The sequence below is a fragment of the Phasianus colchicus genome, chromosome 20 (genome assembly GCF_987193195.1).
Source record: "Phasianus colchicus chromosome 20, bPhaCol1.hap1.1, whole genome shotgun sequence".
In the NCBI taxonomy this organism is placed as follows: domain Eukaryota; kingdom Metazoa; phylum Chordata; class Aves; order Galliformes; family Phasianidae; genus Phasianus; species Phasianus colchicus.
In genome coordinates, this window is record NC_143455.1 from 1,646,196 (window position 1) to 1,662,547 (window position 16,352).

General features: G+C 43.9%; 1 protein-coding gene across 4 annotated transcripts in view; it reads right to left on the reverse strand.

Moving 5' to 3' along the window:
- The window catches only part of SHISA6 (shisa family member 6), a 224,622-nt gene that overhangs the window by 9,108 nt on the left and 199,162 nt on the right, over positions 1 to 16,352 (reverse strand). Inside the window, exons 4-5 of one of the 4 annotated variants that reach the window (XM_090122038.1) lie at positions 12,881 to 12,943; positions 1,637 to 1,762 (exon numbers count right to left, since the gene is read on the reverse strand). In XM_090122038.1, the coding sequence (XP_089978164.1) occupies positions 1,637 to 1,762; positions 12,881 to 12,943 (189 nt within the window). Of the gene's footprint in view, positions 1 to 1,609; positions 1,763 to 12,880; positions 12,944 to 16,352 lie in introns of all 4 variants that reach the window. The other 3 variants (XM_090122037.1, XM_090122041.1, XM_090122040.1) reach the window with 3 other exon arrangements.

Sequence of the window (16,352 nt, forward strand, 5' to 3'; positions counted from 1 at the left end):
CCATCTCCTTCATCACACTAAGAGCCACAGTAAGAGTCATTGCTGCAATTCCTGGTGGATGCTTCCCTAACCTGTTCCCAATAATGTCAAGACAGACATCTCCCAACCTCTGAGCTGGAAGTACTTATCTCAGGTAATCCTGAGCATTGGAAATCAATTAGAAATGAAAGAGCAATTCGGGGGCTATTCAATTGATACATTTTTACATTATTTCATCTGAAAAATGAAAATAAATCATCACCTTGAAATGAGGACATTTTAAAGCAGTTATGTTTCTATGTCATGATTTCAAGGGTTTCCCAGTATTGAACAATATCATCAAAGCTACTCAAGAACATGGACAGCTAATCACAGGGATGCAGGGAAAGGAAAATGCTTCTGGTTAGGAGAGTGACTCCGAATGTTATCAGGAAGCAGAAGTCACATACATGGCAGTATCCAGTCCCTAAATACCTTATCTCTGCTCTGCAACATGCTTAAGCACATGCTTACTTTTCAGCATGTCAAATATACTTGCCTAAATGTTAAACACATATTTAAATTCCACAGTGAAGTGCCAAGGAGTGGGCTGAGATTTTTATGTGCTACATTTCTGTTGCATTTTCTCTTCTGGAAAATCCTTTGCATGAAGATGTGCTATGGACAGTCCAAGGGCTTCTCTGCCACTTCGTTTTGTACGTTTCCTTTAGCAGGCTAAATTGGGAATGCAGATTTTATACAGAGCTAAGATGTAGCATCTGCTCTTTGTCCCGATCTGCTTTCAGTGAAGCTATTGCAAATATAGACACTGACGCTATTTTTCCAACTGAGGCAGCATGAATACCTGGCTGCACTCAGAAAATGTCCATGTTAACACACTACAGACTTGACATCTTAGTCTAGAGAGAGCACTTTTCATCACAAATATGACTTATTTCTAAATCTCACTGAAGCTGAAGATATTTCCATATGAATATTCGCCATCAGGATCAGCAATGAGTTGGAGCATTGCAGAAAAGTTGACAGAACAATGCAATATGTAAAACAGCGAGCAAGAATAGATACTAACTGGCATGAACAGGTCAGAGAGCAACACGTAAAGACATCAGCAATGCACCAAAGACCAGAGTAAGGTGCTGTTCAGGACCATGAAACATGGTGGACTGCAGCACTGCTGAGGACAGGCAGACGTGCTCCCACTGAAATGGAGGTTCCCAGCCAATTCAGCAGCTTTTTATCAGCCTGGGTTTGTCATCTGGTTCCAGCTGCTCCTGCAGATGGTGAGATATCTGCCCTGGGTGCATCAGGCTGAACTCGGCTGATCTGAGCAGCCAGAAAGCAAAAAACGATTCTCAGATGACTCTATCAGGAGCAGAGAGAGGCGGAGCACTGGGAGGCAGCACAGGATGGAGGTCAGTAAGCAAATAACCACATGTGCTCTCACAGTAATGAAGTGATTCTTTCTCTCTACTCTTCCTTGATGGGAAGTGACAGCCAGGAGAATCATTACTGGAGATGCCAACTTGGGCAGTACAACAACAGAGGGAAGAAGATTATTGCCTTAACGTTGTGCCCGCTGTGGCTTACAAGCAAATGAGATAAAAATGAAATGAAATGAGCTGACACCTACTTAGTCTCTTCAGAGAAGAATATTTACTTGGGTTTGTCTTGACGGCAGACTCGTAGGATGGTGGGAGGTGAGAGAGGTTCTGGAAGGACCGGGAGAAGGACAGATCGTAAGGTTCGGTGGCAGAAGTAAGGATGTTGTTCATCCGTGGCGTGTCTGCAAAAAAGAAAATAAAAAAAAAAGACATGTCCAGAGCATGCATGAAAACAAGCTGAGAGGGGTGAGCTGTTCTCACAGCTCCTGACAGGGAGAAGTGCTGTAACTGAGCCAGCCTCAGCGACAGCTCCTGGACGGGATTTGAAGTGGCTCCAACAGGTCGATATAAAATGGATTATGTGGCTTTGCTTCCTTGTCCACAGTGATCATGGGGAGAGGCAACCTGGTGCCTTGAAAGCCTCCAGACAGACCAACCTTCCTTCCATGGTTCTGGTGGAATGAGAGTCAGCTCACTTACCGTGGAGGTCTCCATCGTGGTGTGGTGGACTGACCCTATTGCATCCTGCACAAGTTCATGCACCACCACCTACCTTTACCCTGCAAGCTACACTTTTCCATTCACCATAGCCATTGAAAAGCGTCTGTGAGTTCATTTTAATAATCAAATTGCTCTTTCATCATGCCAGAATTCAGGTCACTGCCCCAAACCTGAAAGCTCTCATACAAAACCCAGTCCGTGGCCCCAGTGTTCTGGTAGGCACTGGGGTGGCCATACATCCCCTGCTTGTGGTGAAGCATGAAGTACAGCTGTGCAGTTCACATCTGGCTGCAGTCAGAAGATGAGGCAAGGCTTGGAGGGGTTCCTGAGGCACAGAAGCAGGGCTGGAGGATACTGCCCTCTGCTTGTCTTCACTTTGCTGGTCACTAAAGGAGCCCCTGGTCAGCTTAAAACTCCCTCTACTGGGATGCTGATGCTGAGGGCACTGTCAATAAAGATTAGCACTGAGCTGGGATGTTAGAAGTCAAGTCCAGGCAATCTGCAGAGTTTGCCTTGTAACTGAAATCACATCCCTTTGCCACAAGCTGGATGGAAAATGGTCTTTCTTCAGTTAAGCTGAGGGACAGAGGCCTGCTGAATTACAGCATTTCTGACTCCTGGTGTTCAAGTAATAAAATAGAGATAAGAGTATTGAAAATAGCAAGGACTGCAATTGTTGGGAGCAAAGCTAAAACAGGCTACAAGGTCATGGAAAGGGGTTCTGTGGGTGCTTGAATCAGTGTTGGAATGTGTTAGCTGGGTCAGAAGGCCAGGGAACTGGCCACTTGTGATGTGATTTGACAGGGAAATCAGAGGGCAAAATGTTCTGATGTAGCTGAGGAGCAGCAGAATGCCTAGGTTCACCCTTCCCTGTCATGCAGCCCTCCAAAGGGTACTCATGAAGAACAATGCAATATAAGCTCAGCACTTATTCATGTGCCTTTAGACTCTCATAGACCCCCCCTGGTCTATGGGCTCTGTGAGCTAAGTCATGGCTTCTGCCCAAAACTGGAGCAAATGTGCTAGCCTTGTGCAACGTCCAAACATTTTCCAGCTTCTCTCATCTCCCAGAAAAAACATTAAATGAGAACTACCCAAGTGCAGATATTTCAGCAGATATTTTCTAGACTTGATTCCCAAATGCAGCGGTTTCAGTCACACAACCTCCTCCCCTGCTGTGTGGGTTTTGCGTGGAGTCCTGCCTGCATTGGAGAACAGGATATCTTCTCAGAGCACCCACATTTTGCAAACTTCCTTGGTGTTCCCTGTTGCCTAAGATTGGGTGCTGCAGTTCCCATGTGTGTGGGGAAGCAGAGCTGCCTTCCTCCCACTGAGACTCCTGATAGATATTTTAAAACTTCTATCCCCTATCCTTCGCATGCTTCTCAGCCAAGGAGAGGCTGACAGTCCTATCTTCCTGAAGAAGGCTGCTCAGGGCTTCCCAAAGCCAGCATCCTCAGAGTGCTCCTCTGCAGCTCCCACAGGGCTCAGTCCAGAGGCACTGGAGCCATTTGGGCTGTGCCAGAGCATCTGTGATGTACACAGGGTTGGAAGAACTACCAGGCACTTGAATAACAACCACCACGTCAAAAAAAACCCAAAGTCATTCCTTCCTGTCCCTGTTGTCACTGACTCCGTGCACTCTTCCACACGAGGAAGCCTCCTGCAAAGCATCATATCAGTGCCCTCTTCCTCATTATCTATCTGTGGGATCTGACAGCAAGTAGAGGAGCAGCTTTTCCCCCCAACTCAGCATGGGGCACCACATCCTGTACGGGGAGCACGAAAAGATGGGGGTTAAGGAGATGTCTCTGCCATGGCACTTATCAAGCACATGCATGCTCTCTTCTGGGCTCGACAGCTGGCAGCTAGTGACAGCCACCTGAATGAAAAGGAAAAGCCCAGTGCTCTGTCAGAGCATCATTTTGATCCTCGCTCTGAGAAAATATGAGGCACTTTCCAACAGAATTTAGCAAAGGCGAAAATTTCCTCTTTACAATGCAATAACCATCTTGGTTAATAAAAGCTTCTTCCCTATTGGTTACGTATGTCTCTACACTCCTGGAATAGTTATTGCTTGGCAAAAAGAACATAAGCCCAAGTGAGTATATAGCTAATGTATCATTTCTCTGAGAGGGTTATTTTCCTGCTGATGACTTCAACCCATGTCTAATAGACTGACTGCAGGATTAGGAAGTGCATCACATCATCAGAGAGGTGGAAACAATTGATTAGATATTATCCAGTAAACAGAGACTCTATCAGCATTGAAACAATATGCCCACTCCTACTTGTGCTTGTAGGGCAAGGACCCTGGGGTAACATCTCTTTGCAAATTTTTCAGCTAGAACCTGTATCTAATCTCCGTTCTGCATGGAGGTTTGGATGAGCTGAAATAAGCCCAGTTATATGCAGGGAGCTGTGTTCAGTGCTGGAGCAGGAGCACAAACTGACTACTTGGAGAGTAGTGAAATAAACTGCCACACATTTATCCAATGGGCTTCTGCGGAATCAATGCATCTTCATATTGCTTTTTCCATCCAGCCAGTCAGGAACAGACCATCAGTATTTTGGCAAATGAGAAATCACCTTGAAATTTACTACCTATCGTTCAGCAAAATAAGGGATACCTGAAATGAGCAAGATAACTTCAGGTGTCTTCTGTGTAATATAGTCTGAGGGCAACACTGGAGAACAGAGGTGCTGGGAAGGAGAAACCTCTTCTGCAATTTAAATTCTGAGACTAATTCAGCAGTAACTCTTTGCTTCTACACCAAATTTGAATCACACCTTTCCCTGGTCTCCCTTTTTCCTTTGTGGTGTTCCCTGGCTTCTATGGAAGGTGCTAGACCTAATTTAATTAATTAACAAGATATAAATAAAAAATCCCTCCATTTCCTGCATGGCAGCTGAGGTTGCTCTGTTCCCCAGCATTACCACTCATCCCAGTTCAGTTCAACATTCTGGGCAACGGCACTGGAAAGCAGAGGATGTCCTATGCTTACTGCAATTGCCTTTGAAAGTATTAGATCATGTTTGCCTCACCTCCATCCTGCAGCCACTTGCCAGTTTGTGCCCCTCTGACACACCATGCTTTCTGGGCACAATTTGCAAGCTATCTGCAGAGGAGCACGGAGGAAATTAAGCTATCCCAGTGCATAGCACACACTACAGAGATGGGAACATCACCCTGCAGTCTCTTTTCTTCTGGTTTCTAAATTCTCCTTGCTATAGCATTGAATCAGTAATACCTTTTTACAACCAATGCAACATCTTAAGATTCTGGAAGCATCTCTCTGATTAATTCAGCAGGAGAAGGCTCAGCCCTGCAGCACTTCCCCTTTGCTGAGCATGGATCCACCTGTGTGGATTTCAGGGGCTGCAGCACCTCCCTCTGCAATTGTGGGTTCATCCCTCTGTGTTATGCACACACCCAATGGCTTTATGATCTACAAAGGAGGGGAAAGCATTCTCTGTTGAGTGAGAGCCTTGTTCCGCTCCCAGCACTCAGGGCTGAGAAGCAGACTCGGGGTTTTTAAAGCTGGAAGCTCGTGTTGTGGAAAGCAGACCTGAAGTCCCTGCAAATCAGCTTGTTCTTTAACAGCAGTTTCTGTCTCTAAGTGTGTTTACACGAGGCACAGAACCTTCTGACAACAGGGAGAGGAGCAAATGATAACCAGGAGGAAGAAAACCCAAAACAAAACAACGAAAAAAGTGAATTTATGGCAAAGTTTTAAACAAAGCTCAAGTGGCAAAAAGGATGTGCTCCATATTTGCATATGAGCCTGCACATATGTTGTGCGAATTTTGCAACATATTTCAACAGATGCCTTTTAAAACATTCACCCGGGGAAAGCAAACAATGTCACCTAGAAGAAGCTGATACAACCAAAGCCTTCTGCTGCTCAGCTTCAGCTCATCACAGCCTCAGCCCTCTGTCACAGCACGCAATGCTCCCCCAGCACCGCCTTCTGCTCAGCCGCTTGAAGGCTGAGACACAAAGTCTTCTCCAACTCTGATGCAAGCTCATAGGGAGGGACACATTCTCCAGGAAAATCTGCCTGGGATCAGTTGGTGTTTGGTACCTCCTGTGCCATCCTGAGCCATCCTGGAAATGCCATGCTGCTACAGCAGGCACAGATCTGGTGTGCACTTTGGATGGAGCGTGAGGGGGTGGAACTACCTGTGTTTTCAAACATCTCTCTTTTTTTCTTGTTAAAAACACTATTATTAATCACGTTTTACATCTCTCACAAAGAATCTCACAGAGGTTCATACATTTCCAGCTCAGCTGCTGTGGTGTAAATCAGCAGTTCCCCAGTGGGTAGCTGCCCTCGTTTGTATGAGTTGGAGATGTGGGGTTTTAAATTCAGTTAGTGGAGAATGAAATACCTCTGCATATCAGGATGACTTTTGGAGGAGGTCTTTTAGGCCTCATTGCAGAGTAACGAGGTGTTAAAGAAACAAAGTGAACGACACCAGCAAGATTGCAAGATGATGCCCCTACAATAAATGCACACAGCACAAATGGCATAGCTGAATCGTATCAGTATTGGCATGAAGATGCTACTGAGCACACGTAGCCCTGTGCTTACAATGGTGTTGACACAGAGAGGAGCTTCTCAGGTTCTTCCCATAGGGAAGAGTGGAGACATGGTGCTTATCTGGGTGCTGGGCCATGGTGGGCCACGTAATTGGTGTCCTAACAACCGTCACCTGCAAGCTGAGGCCTCCATGCTCAGCCCCTTCATACCAAGGCCATGAAAACAATGGTTCTTTTGATCACTGAGTATTTAGAATAGACTAAATAGAAAGACCAGTTGCTTCAATGCTAAATACAAAGACAGTTGTTGCTATTGAAGCCCCTGGAGCTCAGCACACACTCACAAGAGGCTGGTTGCACCCCTTACCTGCACCCATGGCCCCAGCAAACCAATGCATCCCCTATGTGGAGGGTGTAGGACATCACTATAGGATATTATTAGCAAAATTTTGGGTCAAGATAGGTAAATGACAATCCGAATTCACTAAAAGGCTTCAATCTGCCCTTGTATTTGTGTAGTGCACCAATCTCTGTGCAAGTTGATTAGCAGAATTTGTGCATAAGGTGGTTGAACCACTGACATCTCCATTACATGTGGTGTCTGGAATGCATCAGAAAGTTGGCACTGAGCTGTCTGGTCCTCCCAGATCACCTGGCTCATCTCTACTCCCACTTTCATTAAAGATCTGCTGCTCTGCAGAAAGAACGTTGTAACATCATGTGTCTACTTGTTCTGTAGGTTATATTCCAGAGATCTGATTATCTTCTAATTTCTTCACATATATTACCACTGGGGATAAATCTAATTTAAACAGTCCTTAATTGTTATGATTTTGTAAACAGTGCCTTAAACACAATAGACACAGAACTCTCAACAAATTGTTGGAGGAGATGTGACAGTACAGGGAATCATTTTCATATCCTCTGGGATTGTCCCACATTGAAGCTTTGGGTCTGATGTTAGAAAATGAATTATTTTAGCAATATATCCCCCAAAGTCTTGTTACTGTGTGGGAAGGAATGCCCTGAATATCTGAAATGATGAAAATGAAGAAAAGGAAAGATGGAAGGAAGGAAGGAAGGAAGGAAGGAAGTAAGGAAGGAAGGAAGAAAGGAAGGAAGGAAGGAAGGAAGGAAGGAAGGAAGGAAGGAAGGAAGGAAGGAAGGAAGGAAGGAAGGAAGGAAATGAAGGGAGGGAGGAAGGGAGGAAGATAAAAAAAAGATGCTCACATACATTTAAATTTGTTTGAAGTTCACATGGATATGGCTACAACTGAATTTACCTCCCCAAGAGCAAACTCAGACATTATCTGTGGAAAATACACTTGACCAACCTCAAAATTTGAAGTGAAACCATTTGTTCCTTATGCTTTACCAAGTATTTTTTGAGATGATCATCAAAGGCAATGAACTAACATAAAACTTATTATATGAACTTCCTACAAACTACATTATTTAGCAATTTCCTTGGTATTTATATGGATATAAAAAATGTTTATACAAGGCTCTTAGTGGTTTAGCATAATTAAATATGCAGTAAATATAATGAGATTAAAATTAAGTAGCAGTAAAAAATAAAGTAATAAGCTTTACAGAAACTGAGCCTGAGCAGTCAGCATGTATTTATTGCTTCAGTTCTGTATTTTAGCTTCGATTTTTTTTCATAGTTTAAGATTTTTCGTAAGAATTTTTTTTGTGTCTGCTTATATTGTATAAAAACTGAGCAGCTAAACAAGATATATGAATGTATCAAAAGGTGTTTTTGCATTTCGCATGAAAAACTTAGTTGCACACTGTAGAAAAAAGTACTTGAGCACTCACATTCACCTTTACATTCAAAATCTCTACGTTCCCACAAACAATTGTAGAATTCTTCATCTGGAGCTAAAATCTGTAAAACTCAAGTCTAGATTTAAGGAAAACACAATCAAACTTCTGATTTCAGTGGAACTGAGGTCTGAAGGTTACTGAAAGCAGAGTGTAGGACTGCAGGTCCTGTCCTGTAATGGGACATTCAGAACCCAGAAGTGAATTAGGTGCACAAACAGGTCCTCACCACAAGAAAATCAACAGCCTTCTTACAGAGGCAGGACACTGGAAGACATGCTGCTGAACTCTGGGCCCTCAACAGCCCCGTGGTCGTTGCTCTTGATCTTCACTTGAAATTGCCTTCCCCAGCATGTCCTGTTATCCACAACAGCATAACTACGTGCCACCTCTCTGTGCACCCTCCATTGCAGCCAGGCAGCAGGAAGACGTTCTCACCCTGCGTTGGCTGTGCTACCAGCACTAGGCTAATTAAATGATAGCAGCCTGACAGAACAGATTATACACGATCTCATCATTAATTAGTAGTTATTCTTTCCTGCACTGGAAGTATTCAGTGTAATCACATGGCCACACAACCCGCTGCGATGGGCACTGAGGAAATGCGTGCTGTAACCCAAGGCAAGTTAAACCAGAGACTCTTGGTTTTTCAGCTCTAGGAACCTGATGAATAAACCTAAGCATCTCACATAACTCAAGTCCAGTCTGTTTTGTTGTCTTTTTTTTTTTTTTCCTTGGGTTTTTCCTTTCCGTGGGTTGAGTTTATCATCTTTCAATTTGTTTCTTTACAGGAAAAAAAACTGCCATAACAATAAAGCAGAATGCTTGGATATGGAACTGATTGACATTACCTGTATTCACAGAGGGCTCATCACAGTGGCATCTGCAGGCAGCAGGACATAGGCCACCAGGTAATATCAGTTCATGGAAATGGGTGTTGCCATCTTCTTACCGTGCCAGCTGAACAAAACCGTGTTGCTAATGGAGGTACTGTGGGTTGCTTCCAAAATGCTGATTGGCAGAATGGCTGCTCCAGTGCAACGGCACATCTGGGTCACTCCTGCATGCTGAGAGCTTGTTATGATTCCCAAAACCTTTGGGATACTGATGATCTGGTGCTGTTTGCTCTGCGTTTACTAAGGACTAGCTGTACAATGCAGGGAAAGGCGAGCACTGGGGGCTTGGCTGTCATCCCTCCTCAGTGAGGAGGACCCTGCAGAGCCCTGGGCCCCACATCTACCACAGCTGGGTTGTGGAGAACCTCCTCTGCTTTTTCCCACAGTTACAAGACTTTGGATGCCTACTAAAATAGGAATAGGAGGAGAAAGTAAGGAATGATAACATTGCTAGGAAGATGGGAATATCATCAGCCTCTGAACTTCAGTCCTTACAGGCATCTCCACTTTGCAACAACTCGCCCTCCCCTTCACATAAACCAGGTGAAGTGCATCCTTTCTAGGTGAGGCAGCCCCTGGGGAGGCTGTGAGGAGCTCCTCCACACACAGGAGGGATTTTCTGACTGCTCAGGTTGAAATGTCTCTCTGTGTTAACAATATTGTTTGTTAAGTGGCATGTTGTCTACATCCTCTGCCCTGCTTGCAGTCTGCTGGTAGCATGAGAACTGTTCTCTGTCTTTTTGCTTCAGCAGAGAGTGAACTTGGGCCATGTGTGATGCAGGGCACGTCCTGAACCTTGCATTGGTTTCTTTCCCTTCTTCTGCTTGCTGCAGGTGTCCCTTTGTGGTGGCTGCAAGGCAGGCTGAGGGGCAGAGCTCACAAACAGCTCAAAGAGACAGCTCATGTCCAGCTACAGATCTGCATAATCACACAGAAAAATGTATGCCATGTCTTACCCGGGAAGAGAATTAAATTAGATCTGTGGCTTTGCTGAACTATCTCAGAATTTCAGCAATAAATTATGAATACTGAATGCTCTTTTGATCCCTTATTTGAAAAGTCCAAATACCTCTTTAAACTCACCAAGCAATGGCTCATCAGCAGCAGCACTCCTATATCTCAAACCGAAGTGGCCATGACCACACAGATAACTCAGGAACAAAAGATAACTCCAAATCATACTGTTATTTGTAGCCAGATCATCCGAGTTGCTTTGTACCACCAAAATCCTCAGATAACAGTAGTGAAGAACAAAAGCAAAAGTTTCTAACCCAAGATCACAAATATGTCTGTTTTGATTTTCTCTCTCAAGCCAATAAAAAACAAAGGCATCTGTCAGGCCCAGAGGAAAATTTAACTGTTTGAGCACATGCTGTTAGTTTGAATTACTAAATGCAGTGGGGTTCTAGAGATGGAACTACCTTAACACTCCTGCACACATATGCAGGTAAGTTGGGCTCACTTGGGTCAGGTGGGGCAGCTGTGGGAACCTGGCGTGTTGGGGATGTGAGGAGCACGTAGTAGGAGGCAGAGAGGCAGACAGAAGGAAATACAATTCCAATCTATTAGGATTCTTATGAAAGTAATACATTATTGAAAGAAAAAACAAAGTGTTTTGGAGAGTGAGGCTGTCAATTCACATTCAATAAACACTCCTATATGGCCACTGAGTTCTTTGGGAGATGGAAAAAAAAAAAAAGCATCCTTACAGCAGAAAGTAAGTTGCAGGCTGAGCAGCAGCCTGACCCAGCCCATAGGAAGGGGAAACACCAAAGCTTGGAGGAGTCTTCTTCAAGGGCAAATTGCTCTCCCACCATTTTTTATAACAAAATGTGGAAGTTCTTATAGGAGTACACACAACTTTCACAATAAATCAGTTCCAGAATATTTGTCAAGGTGAAGTTACAGAGATAAAAACAAACACCAGAACCTAAAGAGTAACAAACACATCAGTTTAGAGCTACAAGAAGAGAGAACCAATATATGTTAGGATGAGATGTCATCACTTATTGGTTCCTCAGCAAGAGGGAGTTCCAGCCATGAGTGCTGGAGAAGTATCTCACATTCAAAGGGTAAAGGGAGAAACAAGGAGGAGACTGAGACAAGGCACCAGGTGAAGAGGGAAGAAAGCACAGCAAATAGGGGTACATTCAGAGGTTGGGCTGACTGCACAGAGGCAGAGGGTCAATGACTGTTTCAGGTCTGGTTGGAGCCAGGAAGATGCAGGGGGTTCTGCTGGTCTGTGATTGCTGCAGTGCAGGGAGGGACATGCTGCCCACAGGTGACTGCTCATCTTGGGCTGAGGAGGTCAAAGCAAGGCAGGAGCTCAGGCAGAGGAGGAAGAAAGGCAGGGCTTCTGCCTATAGGGGAAGCGAAGGCACAACTCCAGGTTAAAATATTTCCAGTGGAAAGTAGGACAGTGAAGGAATATCTCTGAGGCGCAGCTGAACTCCTGAAAGTGGCTGAAGGTTGATGAAGGGCATTCATAAGTTTACCAGGTCAAGAGGAAAGGGGCTGGAGAGAAAGGTGTCACTAAATATGTTAAACCATATATAGAGGTAATACATGAAAATCGCGGTTTTATGGAGCTCAGCAAGAGCTGTGTTACGAGACTTAACACATTTGAAGCTGTTTGTGTTGAGAATCAAGGCAAGGGGAGCTTTGGAGGATCTCTGGAAAGAGATGGACGGGATATATGGAGGAGATAGGCTGCCCCAGACAACTCCTGAGGTGTCACTTCTGAGGCCATGAGAATAGCTCATGACACTTCCCCTTGCTGTGGGTGTAGCAACATGACAAACGCTTTGAGTTTCATAAGTTCCTAGGCGTGGGGAGACGTCCACATTCCCACAGTAAAATAAAGGGGTGGGAAAGCAAACATCAGAAATCGTTCAGTAAAGGGTATCTCTGGTTATGAAAAGTGGGCAGGGGAAGTCCTAGGTCTCTTCACAGTCCTTATCTACCTTGCATACAAGAAACTCAAACTCTGAGTGCATTGTGCCACTGCACATCAGGGGCTTCAGTACATTATCCCAGCCAGACCCTTGGAAGTATGGGTTCGATAGCTTGGAGATAGCAGTGACCCCAAACTCTGGTCACATATTAGCCATTAATGCCAAAATCACATCAGCTTAAGAGCCCTCCATGTTCAGTGTCCTTCTAACCTATCTGGAAAATATGCACAAGCAGCACTGTGAGTTGAGTGGCTTGGCCAACAAGATGGACCTTTCTTTGGTTATCATTTTGTATGGTTAAATCTGACAGCACTTTGCTGATGTGGAAGTGAGAAGGGAGCAACCAGACAGGGGGAAACACAAAGATGATGATTAAAGTTATACAAGATTGGGCCATATTTAATTGTGTGCACTAATGAAAAATATGGTCCTATGTTTAATGCTAATGGAATCCATCGTTCATGCATCATTGCCATGGGAACCATTCAATTAACATTAAACATACTTTGATACCAGTAAATGTTACTGGCTGGCAGAGGAAAGTTACAACATGTGTAATTTTGCTCTGTTTTCTCTTACCATGTGTAGGTGTCTGGGTGGCACTGTTTAGTATCAGGTGATTATAATTTTGTTCTTGGTCATCTGAAATTCACAGAAAAAAAAAAGATCCCTTTAAGAAACAGCTTAGCAAACCCACTGATCTGCAGATGATAATTACAGCTCACAGCATTCACAGGAAATCTCAGCATGATTAAAGAAAGGAGAAGAAAATGCTTAAGAAAGCAGAAGAGTATGTTATACAGTTCACTTAAAATTCCAGAAGCAAGAAGAACATGATAATAAGAAACTGCTCCCCTTCTGCTGAGCCTGCAAATTAAAGTAGTCTGCAAAGGTAAGAAGCATGTCCAGACAGGGACTGGCAGGCATCAGTGATACCTTCCTGGGGGAGATGGAACCTCAGAGCCCAGCTCCATGCCTTCTCCATCCAACATGGAGCTTTCAGGACATCAGCCCCCACGACGTGGAAAACAGACTCTCCCGTTGTGACCACAGCCATCCACAACAACATCACATGAGTACAGGGAAGGATCAAATTAATAGCTTCATAAATGCAGGAAGAAGGGCTCAATAGCTGCACCTGGGTGGAGCTCTCCCTCTCTGAGAGGTGAGGATCCCACAAGACCTGATGCGTTCACAGATAAATGCACCAAGCTGAAAAGGAGGAGGGATGGTCAGTGGCAGTAGTCATGGCATGGTCAGTGGTCAATGGCAGCAGTCATTAGCTGCCATCCTTTGGTATGGAAAACACCTTTCTCTTTGTCTCGCTGTAACAAAAACCATTAAGCAAGTGACTGCTGATTAACTTCGGTCATCCTCAGCTTCCAGAAAACCTTTGATAAGGAATGAAATGTCTTTGTCCAGATCTGTTGGCCTGGTTAGGGTACTGTATTAAATGTGGTGAGAAGATTTCAGGAAACTTACACCTCATGCTTGATGTTAAGTCTGCTATTCTGAAAAACCTCTCGTTGATATTTCATTTCTTCCCCAGGAGGTCTGTTCCATAAGATCTTGCTTTTAAGGACAATTGCTTCTTCCTGTCTGCCAGGGACACGGAGAAAATCCCCGTTCTTTCTGCAATAGCACTTTGTGACAAAGTTGTTACTGTGTGTTCCCTGACTTTTCAAGCTAAATTAGGTAATTTCCTTCATGTTTCCCTGTAATTTTGTAATGTTTGCTTTGATTGCTTTCATTCCAGTGTCCTTCATGCTCCACTGTTGACCTCGGTCCCTCTCAAGTACACAACCTGGGCCATATTTCTGGGTTCAGAGCAAGCTTGTGATCCTATGATTCCTTACTGCTTTTCAAACAGACTGCTTCTTGTTCATTTGTTCAGTGTACAAAAGGCATTTTAGTATTCCTCTTTCAGTCCAATACGTAGCATTTTTCTCCATTTAATCAATTTATTTTCAGTCTATTTCTGCAATTTGTAAAGAATATTTTAAATTCTAATACCATTCTCTAATAGACTCGCGGTCATCCAAGCTTCACACCATCTGCAAATTTAATAAGGAAATCTCTTTTCCACCATGAACAAAAAGACTAAATGTAGAACCACATCCGTTCATCTCTCTGTTGATATTTACTCACCTTTTGTGGTTGGTCAGCTATTATGACATCTACCTTATAGAAGTTCATTAGGACCATGTTTTTCACATTAGTCTCACATTACTTTTCCAGAAAGTACTGAAACCCAAGCAAAAGTCACGATCCCTAATACAAACTATTTCTCCCTTACCACAGAACATGGTAAATAATAATAATTAAAAGAATATCCTGACATGATTTGGTTCTGAGAAATCCACATGGTCTGCTACTTTATTCCTGCTGGAAGCTCATTTCTCTGCACAATATGCTCAGTGGCTGTGCACCCTTAAGACTAAAATCAGAGGTTATTTATTTAGATTTCAACCAACTGGGAAGCTTAATTTCTCCATCTAGAAAATAGGTACTCATTAAATACACCACCACAGAAGGTCAGAAAGGTTATTAGCCCGGGTACCAATATATAAAGAACAAATCTTGATATGAAGCCAGGTTCACATAGGCACCAGAGTGCCTCCACTACGTGGCATACAGCTCTACCAGGGCAGAATTTCCCTTTTGGTCTTCCACTGCTCACTGCTTTTAGCAAGCAAAAAATCCTGCAGTCATACTTCTGTGCTTTCATTTCAGGTTCTGTTCCTCTCAGCTGTCTCATTGCCCTCTAATGTGAAAAATCTTTAATTTTTCTGGAATCCTCCTAACAATCTGGAGGGACCGTCAGAAATTTAGGATCACCTAGGACAATTCTTGCCCAGTATTCAGCAGGCACAGCACAGAATTCCATTTGCTAACTTCTGCATTATTTTTTAACGTGTTCTGGAGTTCAGACATTTTTAGTAATATGATTTTAAAGGACTTTATGTGATGGTAATTCTGAGAAATGCTTAAAAGAAATAACTGCAGTATTTTTAGTCTTTCTTACCAGAAACACAATATACTTCAGTTCTCAACTGAATCATTTCTCTGTTTTCAATAATTATTAGGTCTTTCAAACTTCTTGGCCAGCGTAAGAAAACAATTTATTATTAGAAAACTCCTCCAAAGGAAGATATTTCTAGCTCATGAGACTTGTCAATCAGCAACCTGACTATTGTCTTAAAAAATCTAAACAGTTTGTGCTTCTGAAAAAGTGATGGAGATAATGTCTGGGCCATTATTTATAGACTTCAATCATAATCACAGAATGGTCTGGGTTGAAAAGGGCAACAAAGATCACCTGGTTCCAACCCCCTGCTATGTGCAGGGTCACCAACCAGCAGACCAGGCTGCCCAGAGCCACATCCAGCCTGGCCCTGAATGCCTCCAGGATGGGGCATCCACAGCCTCCTTGGGCAGATAATCAGTTCATGACACTCTCAGGAAGAAATGTATTTTGGGTGTTAACCATTTGAGTGATGTGTAGTCATTACAGCCAGCAGCTGAGGGGCTGAGACAGTCAGATACACAACTTTGGGGCAGTCTCCTCTATGCAGAATTCATAAGTTCACAAAGGCAGCTGTTTTACACAGCGTAAATCAAGGCTGTCTGTGCCCTGAGAACAACTGCTTTTCACTTACAGCTTGTTTTCTGTCACTGAGTTCACTGAATCACAGGACTCAAAGCTGGAGGCACCTCTGGAGGTCATCCAGCCCAACTCCCTTCTCAAAGCTGGATCAAGTTGCCCAACATTTGGACTCTGAATATCACAGAATCACAGAATCACAGAATGGCCAGGATTGGAAGGGACCTCAAAGATCATGAATCTCCAAACCCCCTGCCACATGCAGGGCCATCAACCTCCACATTTAATGCTAGACCAGGCTGCCCAGGGCCCCATCCAATCTGACCTTGAACACCTCCAGGGATGGGGCATCCACAGCCTCTCTGGGCAGCTGTTCCAGCACCTCACCACTCTCATAAGAAAGAACTTCCCCCTGACATCCAACCCAAATCTCCCCTCCCTCAACTT